The sequence below is a fragment of the Muntiacus reevesi genome, chromosome 11 (genome assembly GCF_963930625.1).
Source record: "Muntiacus reevesi chromosome 11, mMunRee1.1, whole genome shotgun sequence".
Classification (NCBI taxonomy): Eukaryota; Metazoa; Chordata; class Mammalia; order Artiodactyla; family Cervidae; genus Muntiacus; species Muntiacus reevesi.
In genome coordinates, this window is record NC_089259.1 from 62,227,309 (window position 1) to 62,242,796 (window position 15,488).

At 34.6% G+C, this 15,488-nt stretch overlaps 1 protein-coding gene across 1 annotated transcript in view; it reads left to right on the forward strand.

Moving 5' to 3' along the window:
- The window catches only part of GPC5 (glypican 5), a 746,923-nt gene that overhangs the window by 716,574 nt on the left and 14,861 nt on the right, over nt 1-15,488 (forward strand). Inside the window, exon 7 of the mRNA XM_065901803.1 lies at nt 3,080-3,236. Coding sequence (XP_065757875.1) covers nt 3,080-3,236 — 157 coding nt within the window. The remainder of the gene's footprint in view (nt 1-3,079; nt 3,237-15,488) is intronic.

A 15,488-nucleotide genomic window follows, 5' to 3' on the forward strand; every position in this document is an offset into this window, starting at 1 on the left:
ATTGAAGAGTAACAGGTGTTGCAAATAAAGAATTATGTATGATCTATACACAGATGAGTATGCAGTCTATTAGGATGGGTTCCCTGAAATAGTCTTAAAAGACTAAAAGGGGATGTACAGTATTAACTGAACATTTATTTTTATTATTTTGGAAATGTGAGGAAAAAGATGATCAAACAAAGAAATCAGAATAGTTTAGTCATAAAGAAGTGGGATTTTGAATAAGAGTCTTACTGTGAAAAGCTGATTGTTTTTGTTGATTAGTTATTGATTGGGGATTTTCACAAATTAAGTTTTATTACAACTGTGAGAATGAAAATGAATGTTTGCGGATGCTTATGATTTAGAAGAAGGAAATGAGCATATAAAGTAGAATTTTTATGCAGAAATGATGGAGATGGAGGTGCTGGCTCTTCCAGAAAGAGATGGGATCATGGGGACCTGGAGCATAGATCAGATGGGATCATGGATATGTTTGAATGGATTGATCGTTTGTGGAAATCCTATTGCCATGTAATATAGTGGATGTGACAGTGACATATGCATAACCCCAGGGATTCAAGTGAGAAGGCTCAGGGCCTATTTTATAATTCTGCTGCACCACAGATAGTTTAAATTAAAATAAGTTTTATATAGTTTTCTTTCTTAAAAATATGAGTTTGTGTGTCTTAGATGTTTCTTGGAGTGTCACTGAAGTGATGGAGAAATGTAGTATAATGAACATATTAATGGTTTTAAAAATAATAATTTTTTCTCTCTTGTCATCTATTATTTTTACCAACACTATGAATATATTAACCATTCTCTGATAGTTAATGCATTTAATTACTTTCAACCCAAACTAATTACCTAAAGCAGTAAGTTTTATTTCACATGTGCTATCTTACTGTTTGCATTTTTGAGTTCAAATTCACTGAGTTGGATCTTTGGTGACTTATCCATTCTTAGGGCTGTTCACAAGATTTCTTTTTCTTCTGACCAAGGTCCCAGTAAAATATTGGAAGAATATTTAGGAAAGTAACAGGGAAATAAAGTTGAAATGGGAAATGTTGGGAAAAAGTGTCAGAGGCAAAAGAAATAACACTTATCAGAGAGTTTAGCTTTTATTGTACTTTTCAGATACAATTTTGAATAATTTTAGTCTTTATCAAATAATTTTTCAGTTAATGAATTCTAAGTGTTTAAGCAATATTGCAATAGAATGTATAATAACAAAGATAATAATGTTCAAAATGCATTAGCTTTTAACGTGCAAACATCTTTCAGTATACTTTATATATTTTTTCTCACATAAGAACAATGACCCTGGTATATTACTGTCTCTATTTTAGTTTTGACTGAACTGAATTATTCAGGAATTTTCCCAATGTCACATGGTTCATACATGTCAGAATTAGGATTTAAATCTGAGTATGCTGGACCTCTGAATCTCAGCCCTTTATGATTATGCTAAATAACAAATGATATATGGTATTATTTTATAAAATTCATTCAAATTTTTAATAGTTTATTTAATAATTTAATACTTAGTTTTACTTAATTATTAAAATTTTATCTTTATAGAATAATGCCTTTTATCTTTTCTTTACTTTTTCAAATTTTTGAATTTCATATACTTTGTTACAAATTTGTATTTTTTCATTGCCTATCTCCCTACAAGAAGTAGCATACATATCAGTACATTAAATACAGTAAGAAACTTTCTTTAACTTAATTCTGAATTCACTAACCATGAAACAAGCTTTCTTTTAAAATGTAGCACCTATTAACATTTGGGAAATGCTGATCAATAGGATAAATTCTGATTAGAATTTTTAAATTATTTTCAAACTGTTTTAGCATTTTATTTTTCTCAGGGAAAATAAATCTTAGGGAGCTGCAATATTTCAGAATTTGTGATCCAATTTTATTTTTTAATTTTGAAAGTTAATCAGTTGTCAAAGTTGTTGCTTAATGTTAGTGTTCTTTAAATGCTAAACATATTTGTCTTATATGTACTTAGGACATTTTGCTCTATATTTTTCAGTATAAAATGCTCTCCTTGAGTTGTGTGTTTATTTTCTGCTAATCAATACAATCGATCTCTGTATTGAAAATCTGAAATCTATGAAAAGCTTTTAGAAACAGCAACCCTAATACTTTCATAAAACACCCTGAAAACTTGAATTCCCATTAACCATCCAGCTGCTTATGTTTCATTCATAACATGGCAGTACCTTCCAGTGCTCATGCTTGGTGATGGGTCCTCCAAAAATGCCTTAGAGGTATAAATGTCACATACCAGATCATGTTACTCGGTCTTAGCTTTAAGTGAACTATTCCATTATTCACAACATCACCTTTTGGAAAAGGAGTTCAGGCATGTCCAGTATTATTCAAAATATGATTTTCCACATGTTATAGGGGGAAATGGTTACTCTATCTATTTTGTTCATCAAAGTAGGGGAAATCCTTGAGAAACAAATAGGTTCCTTAAATTTCTTGAGTAATTTGTATAAATGGAATTAGAACCCAAGGCTTTTGCTCCATAGTTTTCTTCTGTTCCATATGTATTGGTATGCATATTTAATCCATAAAGTTTAAATAAAACTATAAATGTACATGTCCAAGATTCTATATTTCTTTCACTGAGTCTTTTTGGAAGAGTGGCAGTCTTCTTTTTGAGAAATTTTGGACTGTTGATTTGTAAAACAAACAGTACATTACCAGCCAATACTCTTCAGAGGGAGATTTGTTGTATTGGAGATTGATATACCCTGCTTCTAACATTGTGTATTCAGAAACAGAGGATTCTCTAACCAAAGTATTCATGAGAAAGAAGATCTGGTTTTATCTGGTTTCCAAAACTGTCTCACAGTGTTAATAGGCAGATTGCAGCTTTTCATAACTGCAAGAACTTGCCCATTATTTATTATGTCAGTAGTTTTTTCTCTTTCTTTCATGCTTGATTTGTTAAGGTATCCACATCAAAATAGTATATCCACGTAAGAAAGCAATTCTAAGTTTTGCATGTTGTTGAATAGCATCCTTAGATGATCTGAACTTTTTATTAATTAATGTTTTTGGTATCCATATTTAGTTGTTACAGGGTAGGTCACCCAAACCCACCAAGTGGGAACTTCACATGGGCAGTGGTGGCGGCATGGTTGAACAGGTCAGCGGGGACTGTGATGATGAAGATGGTTGTGGGGGTTCAGGAAGTGGAGAAGTCAAGAGGACACTAAAAATCACAGACTGTAAGTGTATGATTCTAACCCCATTTCTAAAGGACTGCTTTTGAAATATAATTATGAAGAACTGTTGCTATAAATATAAAGAAATAATGATGTGAATTCAGAAAAGGGCAAGAGGAATTGGAAATGAAAACTAAGCCATTTCTTGTTATTCGGGATATGCATTCTTGGGCATTTTATTTCTTTTTAACTAATAACTTTAAATGGAAGTTACAGTTTTCCTGAGTAAAATGAGTGAATGATCATTAGTTCTGAGAATTCATCATTTTAAAGTAGGATAATCTGTAGGACATAAAATAACTAGGATGATGAATGTTAAATTTATATTCGTGAAACCAGAATGGGTGAGCCATGCTGAATATTAAAGTTCTCTAAATGTATTATATTATCATGACATTATATAAATTTTATTAGGTTTTCATCATGTTCAGAACACAAAGAAATTGATTAAATATATGGCTAGTTATGGTGAGAAAATACTTGAATTTAACTCCTATGATTTGGTTCTTCTGAAAAAATCTCACCAATTATTCACGTTATTTTGATTTTATGGGTTTGAAAACCATTTCTGGTATTGCTGAACTAGTCACTATTACATATGATAGAATGACCCGATAACAACCACCAAAAAAATCACCAAATAAATTTCCTTTCCTTCTCTTTACATACAAAATGAGGGATCTAGTCTAACTTTCAACTGTTCACTTGTCTCAGGTCATACCAAAGGGGGTTACTTTATAAAATAATCTGGACCTGTGCAGGCCTGTCTGGAGTCTGCCCTGATAATCTCCCTCTAAATCACAAAGCGCTTAGTGAATTTTCTGGCAACTTTGTACCTGTTAGAAATGTCCTTTCCTGACTTTGGTGGGAGAAGAATTCATTTACTTTTCCCAGAAGACGTACAAAATCAAGACAATATAAAGAAATATGTTTTCCTATTAGAAAGAGTAATAAATTTAACATAGAAAGTAAATAGTTGGGATTTAGTACACTGGATTGCTACTGAACAAAGGGCCACAAAATTGTTTGATGTATTAGCACAATTTCCTAGTGAAAATTGCATTTCGTCTACTCAAGTAGGAGCAGTAAGGATATGTGTTCTTCTTATTGGTACTAATGTAATTTATCAGATTAATTTCTTTTGGTTACCTGTCTTCTGTTGTTTATGCCAAAAACGGGAAGACAAAAAAAACTGAAAATGTGTTTTCATTGAGTTAAAATGCCCTCCATTGTATTTTGGAATTATGATACATATCTATTAGGATAATATTAAATAGTCTTTAATTTTCATTTGATCCTGTGTATTTATATGTACCATGATTTCCCTGTCATTTGAACATTGCAGGGTTTTAAGGCATAAAAATATTATGAAAAATAACTTAGGTTAAAGCTTAATCTATAAATTGTATGTACGTGAGTGTGTGTGGAATTAGCCTTTTACAGGAATTTTTCACTCCTAAAGTTATTTATAAGCTTGAGAACTTGCTATTTATTAATAGATAACTTTTTGCCTTATTTCACACAAGAAGTAGAGACAGTAGAGGATATTCAACTACTAATAATTTTCTCACAAAGCCATACTTGTCAAGGTGACAAGAATGAATTTTTTTACTCTAAAGTCCTGAAATGGACAGGTATGGTAGAAGCAACTATCCTTCAGAATTGGGGAGATTTGATATAGATGGTTTTCAACAACTCCAGGCAAACAGTAAAAAAATCCACATCTGTTGCAAGTGGGTTGCCTATCATGTTTCTATGGGTTTATAGCTGTTGGCTTTCAATTTTTAATAAGTGGTTAGGAACCCACAGTGCCTAGCCTGAAAAATAGAGGGATACAGAAAGTAGCAAAACGTAGGTCACATTTCTATTTTTATAAAGCACCATAATAGTTTAACTGTGTTTGGCTGGTTTGATATATCACTAAAGCATGTTATGCCATAGTTTTAGACGGTCTTAACGTCTTAAAAATATTGTGCTCTAGAAAGTTTACCAAGGTGTCATTTGTGTTAAGAATTTGAAATACTCCATTATGTCTTCCTCACAATGATGTTTATTCTTTATAAAATACAAGTAGAACACAGTTTGTGACTTCAAATATATCTGATTAAAAAATGTTATACAGACATATTTATTTATAGCTACATATAGTTACAAGGAATAATGCCAATATTATGTCTTGTAAATTTAATGATTTTACTCCATTTATGAATATGTTCAAAGTTGATAAATATCTTACTAACCATCACTTGAACTGATTTTCTGTTTCTGTTTTGGTTCATGTTTATTTCAGGCAAGAAGGGTTTATATATTTCAATGTGCAAAGTTTTACCACCAAAATTTTAGGTATCATTTTTTTATCATCAATGGTATCAAATGATTTAACAATATTTAGCTTTTAACTACCTCTATTTGTATCATACCTGTTAAATATTATTAAATGTCAACTGATATATTTCTAATAAAAAAAATCTGTGGTATGTAGTGTTCACTTTTAGGAAGCTGAAAGTACTTTATTTTAGTAGGTGATTTAAGTATCCTAAGATTACATTAATTTTTTCTATATTTTTATTGTATTGAATTTGGCTCATATATGTAGATATGGTTATTTCACTAGTACCTTCAAATAGCAGAGTTGGAATGTTTTTGAATTTTCATTTCCCCTCATCCTAGACACTTGGCATCCTCTCAAAGTAGCTAAGGGATGGTAGGTTTTAAATACCAGTGGGGGTGGAGGGATGGAAAACAAGTTCTGTTTTTGTAGCCATGCAGAGCAAAACTGCTCTCACTACCATCAATACTTTTTCAACTATTTGACTATTCTAATATCCCTCAATTCTGATATATTCAACTGTTAAAAAATAAAGTGCCACCAAAGAGAGGCTGTAGCAAAGCTATGCATATGTAGTTTTGAAAATCTGCAGTAGCATTGATTGCCCTATGTGGTATTATAATTTAAATTGTGGCAACACTACCACTGGGAAATCCCACAGTCAGAGGAGCGTGGTAGGTTGCAATCCATGGGGTCACAAAAGAGTTGGACGTGACTTAATGACTAAACAACAACAACCAAACATTGTTTTTAACAAGCAATACATAATCCATGATCAAATTTATTTTGATAAAATGGTTCACAGTAACAATCTCAGATAAAATGATTTTGATCACAAGTTGATTCAGGCGTCACATGTTCCGAAACAGTAGGATGATTTCAAGTCTTCAAATTAACTGAGATAGTCTATTGTCATATTTATTTTGCTAGTACCATATGATGTTGCATCATTAGCAGTTTTAAAAATAATTTCACCTTACATGAGAAGCCTGTAAATGACAACAAAAGTGATTAAGTATGTATTCCAATAACTTTTTCCCCTGATAATGATACCAACCTGTCTCTGGAGAACAGTCATGATTATGGCTCCCAGTGCAGCATTCTGAGCCCTAAGCCCTTCTGATTGCCATTCATTCAGTCATTAAAAGTCTTCCCTGAGAAGGGTTGTTTGCCATTCATTTTTCTTATCTCCTGGGCTGTTTTTCCTCTTCTCTTTTACAGATTCTCATCATCATACCAAATTTTATTTATTTGAGAAAGCCAGGACTCAGTCTCAAACTTTTATCATCCCTATTCTCAACTACTTTCTGCTCCACAAACCACTTACCGCATCATAATACCAATAATAATATGGTACCCTGCCCTTGCTAGCCCTATCAGCTATAAACGGTTCCCCTATGCATCAGATCAGGAAATCAGTTTATGAGATCTGAAAGTATTCAACTTAAATGAGATTTATTTGGAAATGAAAACGTAACACATTGAAATATTAAGTAACTAGAGCTAGAAAAAAACCCTTATTTGATTTTGAAAGCCTAAAATAAATAGAACAGTTGTTTATATGTGCTTTGGATTGTCACTTAGTAACAAACCTTAGATAAGCCTCTAACAAATGCATCTATAGCCTGATACTAACAGTGACCTTGGAAGAGAATAGTGTATTCCACATGCAAAGTAAAATGAAAATGATACTCTGTTAGCCACTGAAGAATAAAGGGTGCTGATTTATTTAGTAATGCAGGGTTGTAAAGTGCCTGGATATTGCTGGCTTCCTCAAACTTATTTTTACCATAAATCATCTTTATTTCAAAATCTCAGCCAGACATGGAAGTTCAGGGAGAACTCAAAAGAAAAAAAAAAAAAAAATGCTCCAGGTTACATTTTCTTTAGTGAAATCTGTATTTTCCTGAACTACTAAAACTATGTAATTATTCAATTTGTACAAATCATTTTGTGATATTTTATAGTATTTATTAATAGCTGATGATTTTTCTTTTTAATCTAAATTATGCAAAACAGATAATGCAAGCACATAAGATTTTTTACATTAATAATAGTTACAAATATGCATATTAGAAGTATGTGTATTGTTTCTAAAATTCAAGTTACATCCAATTTGATTAAAGAAAATATATTTATTTTACCTTGTAAAATGTTGATAAATAGCCCATTAATAAATTATACCAAATGTAAGAAACTGTGCTGAAAGTAACTAAATAGCTATCATTTGTTTAGTCAGTTAAGCTAAAAAAAAAAAAAATTGGAGAAGAAAATGGCAACGCACTCAATATTCTTGCCTGGGAAATCCCATGGACAGTGAAGCCTGGCAGGCTACAGTCCATGGAGTTGCAAAGAATGATATAAGACTGAGTGACTGAGTGCACAAGCTAAAAATAAATCATCTCTATAAGGCTACTTAGGGCTTCCCTGGTACCCCACACAGTAAAGAACCCTCCTGCAATGCAGGAGACCCAGGTTCAATGCCTGGGTTGGTAAGAACCCCTGGAGAAGGGAATGGCTACCCACTCCAGTGCTCTTGCCTGGAGTATCACCTGGACAGAGGAGCCTGGCGGTCTACAGTCCATGGGGTCACAGAGAGTCTGACGCAACTGAGTGACTAAGCGCACACATAGGGATACTTAGACTCAAACCTTTGTGACACAGTTAAAGTATTCTTGAATAATGACTGTACACTTTGATCTATGTTGTACAAGTGTCTCATGCTAAAGGGTCATGATAAAACTGTAGAGAAATTCATGAGGAAACACTTCCTGATCCTGCTCAGTGGTCACTATTTTGAACACTTGGAAATTATCATCTACCAGGTTTTACACTACTGATGAGAATTATACTAAAGACAAATGAAATATATATCTAAGATAAATATTTTTTAATTAATGTGGGATCATTATGTATATTGGATATTATTATGGATATATTATATCTATGCATATTATTATGGATATTGGACATATGGATATACTAATATCCATCATATTATGGATATTATTCTGATTATGCATTTCCATTTTGTTTTCTAAATAATTGAAACGCATCCTGGCTGCTTGCTATTTTGTTAGCAAGACTATATAATAGAATCTGGATACTTGATGACTCATCTGAAATCATCTCTCATTCTCTTTAAAAACTATAGGTCACAGTCACGGATTTAAATAATAGAACTGAAATAAAAGGGTTTGTTCTTGAACGCCTAAGGAATGATTTTCATTGCTTTGCTTAAACACAGAATTCATGTTGAATCACTGAGGTGAGGAGGGGAGATTCATTAATTAAAGCTTAAAGAGCTGCTAGCATGCATCCCAGATCAACCAACTATTCTGCAAATCCCACAACTTAGTCTATACCACACCAGTGGACATAAAATAAAGAAATTATGGCCTCTATTGACTAACACAATGCCAAATATGACTACATGATCAATAGAGAAAGTAAAAAATTAAATTTGAAGAAAATATCCTCAGATACATTTGATCATGACTTGCCCAAAGTCATGTAGCTGTTGTTATAACTAGAAACAAACCATTTTCATATATAACCATATCCAGATATTTTTATATAATTTTATTGCAAATGAACAGAATGATTATTGAAATAGCTATATTTCCCTTCAGTCAGGATTCACTGATAAAAATACAAAAACACATTAGGTATATTTTTAGCTGTTTAATGACTTCCATATCTCTAACTGTGTAGAAAGAATATTTCCATATAGCTTTTTGACCAATTAAATGCTCATCTAACTCTAAATAATTAAATAACATAGCATGTGATCTGGGCTCTAAAGTTCTCACACTATCTTGTTTTATAAATTATGTGGAACTCTTGTTAAGATTAGACGTATGTAAATAGTGCTGCAGTGGGCATTGAGGTACACGTGTCATTCTGAATTATGGTTTTATCATGGTATGTGACCAGGAATGGGATTGCAGGATATTTGGTAACTCTGTTTTTAGTTTTTAAGGAAACTTCACACTGTTCTCCATAGTGGCTGTAGCACTTTGCATTCCCCCCAACAATGTAGGAGGGTTCCTTTATCTCCACAGCCTCTCCAGCACGTTTGCAGATTTTCTGTTGATGGCCACTCTGACCAGTGTGAGGTGGTACCTCATTGTAGCTTTCATCTGCGTCTCTCTAATGATTAGTGATGTAAGTAGATTTTCTGATGATAGCCACTCTGACCACTGTGAAGTGATACCTCATTGTAGTTTTCTTCTGCCTATCTCTAATAATTAGCCATCTCTATGTCTACTTTGGGGAAATGTCTATTTAGGTCTCCCTCCCATTTTTTGATTGGGTTTCTTTTTTATTGATTCTAATTCACTTTGTTGTACAACATTTACAATACAGTTACACCCATATTTTTTTAAAACAAGGTAAAAAAAGAATACAAGTACAATACAGGTGGTCTCATTGTGGGCATTTCCTCGTGCTTCCAGATGATGTTTGTTGTTGGTCTAAGGACCACACTGTGTGTGTGTGCTGGGTCACTGTCATGCCCGTCTATTTTGTGACCCCCCTGGACTGAAGCCTGCAAGGCTCCTCTCTCTTTGGAACTTCCCAGGCAAGAATGCTGGAGTGGTTGCCATTTCGTACTCCAGGGGATCTTCCTGACCAGAGATCGAACGCATGTCTCCTGCATTTCCTGCATTGGCAGGCAGATTCTTTACCACTACACCACCTGGAAGACCCCAAGGACCATACTATGAGGAGAAAAACTACCTACCCTTGTTTATTACATCCCTTACTTATTAGCATGTCTAAAATTAGTTTCTATCAAAGCAATATGTACTCTTATAAAACACTACCACATTTATAAATTAGAATTACAAGAAAATATTATAGGCACTAGGAAATTAGGGACTATCACAATTAAGCTGGTATGGTGGTTTATCCTATATAATTTTTTATATCAGTTTCAGTTCGATTGTTTTAAGCCTTGAGTTTACTTTTTTATTAATTTATTTGCTTATTTATTTATTTTTAGAAGGTGTTGGAGTTTTTTTTTTTTTTTTCCATTTATTTTTATTAGTTGGAGGCTAATTACTTTACAATATTGTAGTGGGTTTTGTCATACATTGACATGAATCAGCCTTAGAGTTACACATATTCCCCATTCCATTCCCCCCTCCCACCTCCCTCTCCACCCGATTCCTCTGGGTCCTCCCAGTGCACCAGGCCCAAGCACTTGACTCATGCATCCCACCTGGGCTGGTGATCTGTTTCACCCTAGATAATATACATGTTTTGATACTGTTCTCTCAAAACATCCCACCCTCACCTTCTCCCACAGAGTTCAAAAGTCTGTTCTGTACATCTGTGTCTCTTTTTCTGTTTTGCATATAGGGTTATCATTACCATCTTTCTAAATTCCATATATATGTGTTAGTATGCTGTAATGTTCTTTATCTTTCTGGCTTACTTCACTCTGTATAATGGGCTCCAGTTTCATCCATCTCATTAGAACTGATTCAAATGAATTCTTTTTACCGGCTGAGTAATAGTCCATGGTGTATATGTACCACAGCTTCCTTATCCATTCATCTGCTGTTGGGCATCTAGGTTGCTTCCATGTCCTGGCTATTATAAACAGTGCTGCGATGAACATTGGGGTGCACGTGTCTCTTTCAGATCTGGTTTCTTCGGTGTGTATGCCCAGGAGTGGGATTGCTGGGTTATATGGCAGTTCTATTTCCAGTTTTTTAAGAAATCTCCACACTCTTTTCCACAGTGGTTGTACGAGTTTGCATTCCCACCAACAGTGTAAGAGGGTTCCCTTTTCTCCACACCCTCTCCAGCATTTATTGCTTGTAGACTTTTGGATAGCAGCCATCCTGACTGGCGTGTAATGGTACCTCATTGTGGTTTTGATTTGCATTTCTCTGATAATGAGTGATGTTGAGCATCTTTTCATGTGTTTGTTAGCCATCTGTATGTCTTCTTTGGAGAAATGTCTGTTTAGTTCTTTGGCCCATGATTTACAATTTACAAATTGATTTACAATGTTGTGTTTCTCTCAGGTATACAACAAAGTGAGTCACTTTCTGATACCAAAGGAAAGGTACTTCCGTCTTTTCTCAGGGTCTGAAGGTTTCAGGTTACACTTGCTTCAAGAAAAGTGTATCTTGTTTGGTTTCTCAACTGAAATGTTTTATCTTCATCAGCTCCTTCATATTGTAATAAACACTAAAGAATTATCTTGCAGTTTCCCTTGTATCACATTACATTCCAACAGAGAGAAATCAGTTTTATGTGAACTAAGAAAAAGGAGGAAAGAATCTACATGGGACAGTCAGAAAACACTTTGTAGCAGAGACAGGGAAAGGGCAACCTGGAAAAATGACATTTAACTGCAGTGTTTTGAGAGATTAGCATTTGACAAGGTGGACACATTATCTGGTTTCCGCCATTGACAGTAGGGAGTGGAAGGTACCCTATGGAGAGCAGACGCCATGAATGAAGACAGGGTGTGGTAGGAAGAGCGAGTAAGGAGCATGCTTAAGAAGGAAGAAACTTATTCAAGTTGCTTCAAAAAAACAATCAGAAGCCTAAAAATGAGTTTTAAAATGGTGCAACAGTTTTGAGTTGAAGAGTGAGGAGTTTGTATTTAATTTAGTAGGCCAAAAGAAACCATGAAAAATTCTTTCTGTGTGGTCATTTGGTTTGAGTATGCAGTTATTCAGATTTCACTGGTGGTGCTAGTGGCAGAGAACCCTTCTGCCAATACGGGTAGACTTAAGAGACACAGGTTCGACCCCTGGATAGAAAGATCCCCAGGAGGAGGGCATGGTAATCCACTCCAGTATTCTTGCCTGGAGAATCCCATGGACAGAGGAACCTGGCAGGCTGCAGTCCACAGGGTCGCACAGAGTCTGACACAACTGAAGCAACTTAGCATGCACACGTGTAGCATGCACATGCAGTGATTTGTACTAGCAATACTGATTAAGAGAAAATATATATATAAATAATGCATACCTTGCACAAGTATGTGCACGCTTAGTCACTCAGTCATGTCTGACTCTGCAACCCTTTCGACTGTAGCCCAGCAGGCTCCTCTGTCATTGGGACTTCCCAGCTACAGTATTGGAGTGGTGGCCATTTCCTCCTCCTTAGGATCTTCTTGAAGGAGGAATAGAAATCCTGTCTCCTGTGTCTCCTGCACTGCAGGCAGATTCTTTACCCGATGATTCTTTACCCACTGAGCCAAGTAATTTACTACTTAACCTTGCACAAGTAATTGTTCTGTGCTTGACTTTCCTCAAGTTGGGGATAATAGCCATGCTCTCCAACAAGCATCCTCATGAGGATTAAATAACTTCATCCATGAACAGCATTATAAGTGCCCACCCCACTCCCACCCACTGAAACCAAAAATAATTCAATGAAATACATAAAAAGGGTTTCTTAAATGCTTCTATGAGGAAGCAAGAAAGAGAGAATGTTTTCACCTTCCACAAAACTAGATGAAAACAATAATGTAGAGATAAAGATAAACATGGAAATAGAGATACAGATATACTTACACATACACACATATACACATAGTTTGAGGAAAACCATGCAATAAATTTGTATCTATCCCTCCTCCCAGTTCAAGAATAAAGTATTTCCATACCTCTATGAACACATTCCTTCTGAGAATTTACAATGACCGTAAACTGTATCTTGCTGGATTTTTCTGGGGGCACTTTATTATAAATGGAGTCCTAGAATCTCTTTTGCACAGTGTGTTTCTTTTGCCTCAGTGTTAAATTGTTGAGGTTCGCCTGTGTTGATGGGTGTAGATCTACTCATTCATTTTTACCAAAGTGTAATATTCTAATTATGAATATACACATCCATTTATTCATTTTATTGTTGATACATACGGTATTTGATTTCAGCTTTTGAATATTGTGAATAATGTTGTATAAACCATTTTAAACCATCTTGAACATCTCCCTTCATGCACATTTGCAGGGCCTCTGCAATATATACTTTGAAGTAGCATGAGACTGTCACAAAGCAGAACATGCATATGTTAAGCTTTCCTGGGAAATGTCAAACTGTTACTGGTTAACAAAGTGATGGTGTCAACTTATATTCTCACCAGCAAAAAACTAGAAGTTTATGTTGCTCCTCATTTTTGCAAAAACTTTTATTTCCATTTCCACTGCTTTTGTGTATCTGTCCAAAGGATGGAAGTGGACCATGTTTTATTCCATATTAAATCTTATTCATTTAATTGTACTTTTTGGCCTAAGTATATGAAATTCCTCATATACTTCCTCATCTGAAATTTCTTTCATATCCATAGTTGATTTCTCTTCTACAGGGTTATTTATCTTCTTTGACAGATGTTCTCTCGACAAAGGTCAACTTCAATTATTCACTTACCTATTTTGGTTATGACCTCCAAGAAAGGCAGACTAGACTCTTGAATTTTTCTTTTGTTTAACCAGTTTCAAGATAATGAATTGGTATGCTCCTTGTCTTTCTCAGAAGGTGACCAATTCTTTCAATTTTTTCTTTAAATATCACTATGAAGTAAGTTTCAAAAACACTCGTCATTCTTATTCATATTGAAGTCCAGAGTGTCCAACATTTTGCCAGTTGGCACCTCTTCGATTTGGCTCTTCAGTCTTTTTGACATGATCCCCAAATTCTTGGCTAATTTCATTGCTCTCTAGTATAATAAGGTATTCCAAGCTGAGCTTGTACACTGTCTGTCTCAAACATGGAGTCAGTCATTTTACATGACCCCGATTTGTTTTAGTAAGAAAGGCATTTCATGACCACAATCTGGGTATAAGACATGATCTTCAAAGACACAGGTCATAATAGAAATAAATATCTCATAATTGTTTGCTTTATTCCACATCAGGGGTGCTATATTCCACATCAGGGGTGCTATATTATAATAGTTCCAAAACTACTCTTACCAGCTATGATTACTAAAATCAGTTTCTTTTTTGCATATTTTATGCATATTCTATCCTCATTTTATGGCTATAATAGATGTAGATATTAATGTATCTCAAACAGTCCTATGGAGATATATATGTGCGTGTGTGTGTATGTGTATGTATGTGTGTCTAAGGCTTCCATGGTGACTCAGTGATAATGAATCCACCTGCAGTGCAGGAGACATGGGTTCAATCCCTGGGTCAAGACAATCCCTGGAGAAGGAAATGGCAGCCCACTCCAGTATTCTTGCCTGGGAAATCCCATGGATAGAGGAGCCAGGCAGGCTATGGTCCATGGGGTCACGAAAGAGTCAGACAGGACATAGCAACTAAACGACTCTGTGTATATATGTATATATTTGTATACCTATGTTTCCTTGGCAAGAAACTATAGCAATATAATACATATTGATAGATACAAATATATTTAGGTCACTTACTATATCTGTTAACTATATAATGCTACTTGTTCTTATGTCCAAGTTTCTCTAGTACATTTCCTAAGGAGAACTGAAAGGACAATATTTTACAAGGTTTCACTTGGTGATAAAAGTTTGTGCCCCTTTTACATGAAAGTTGACTTTGCTGGACAGAAGAATGTTAGTCACATTTTTTTCCCCTTGCATTTCTTCAGTACTTAATTATTTTTATTCTGGCAGAGAGCATTACTGGCAAAAAAAAATCTGACTATATTCTAAATTTCTTCCCTTTACAAACAACATGCATTTTTTGTTTCCCTCTCAGTGCCAAGCAATTTTAAGTACAGTAACTTTGCTAGAATATAGCTTTCTGAGTAGTTTTGAGTGGACACTCAGTAACATGGCGTACTTTTAAAATAAGTAAGGAAAGTATGAGTGTTAGTCACTCAGTCATGTCCTACTCTCTGCGACCCCATGGATTGTAGCCTGCCAGGCTCCTCTGTCCATAAAATTCTCCAGGCAAGAGTGCTAGAGTGGTTTG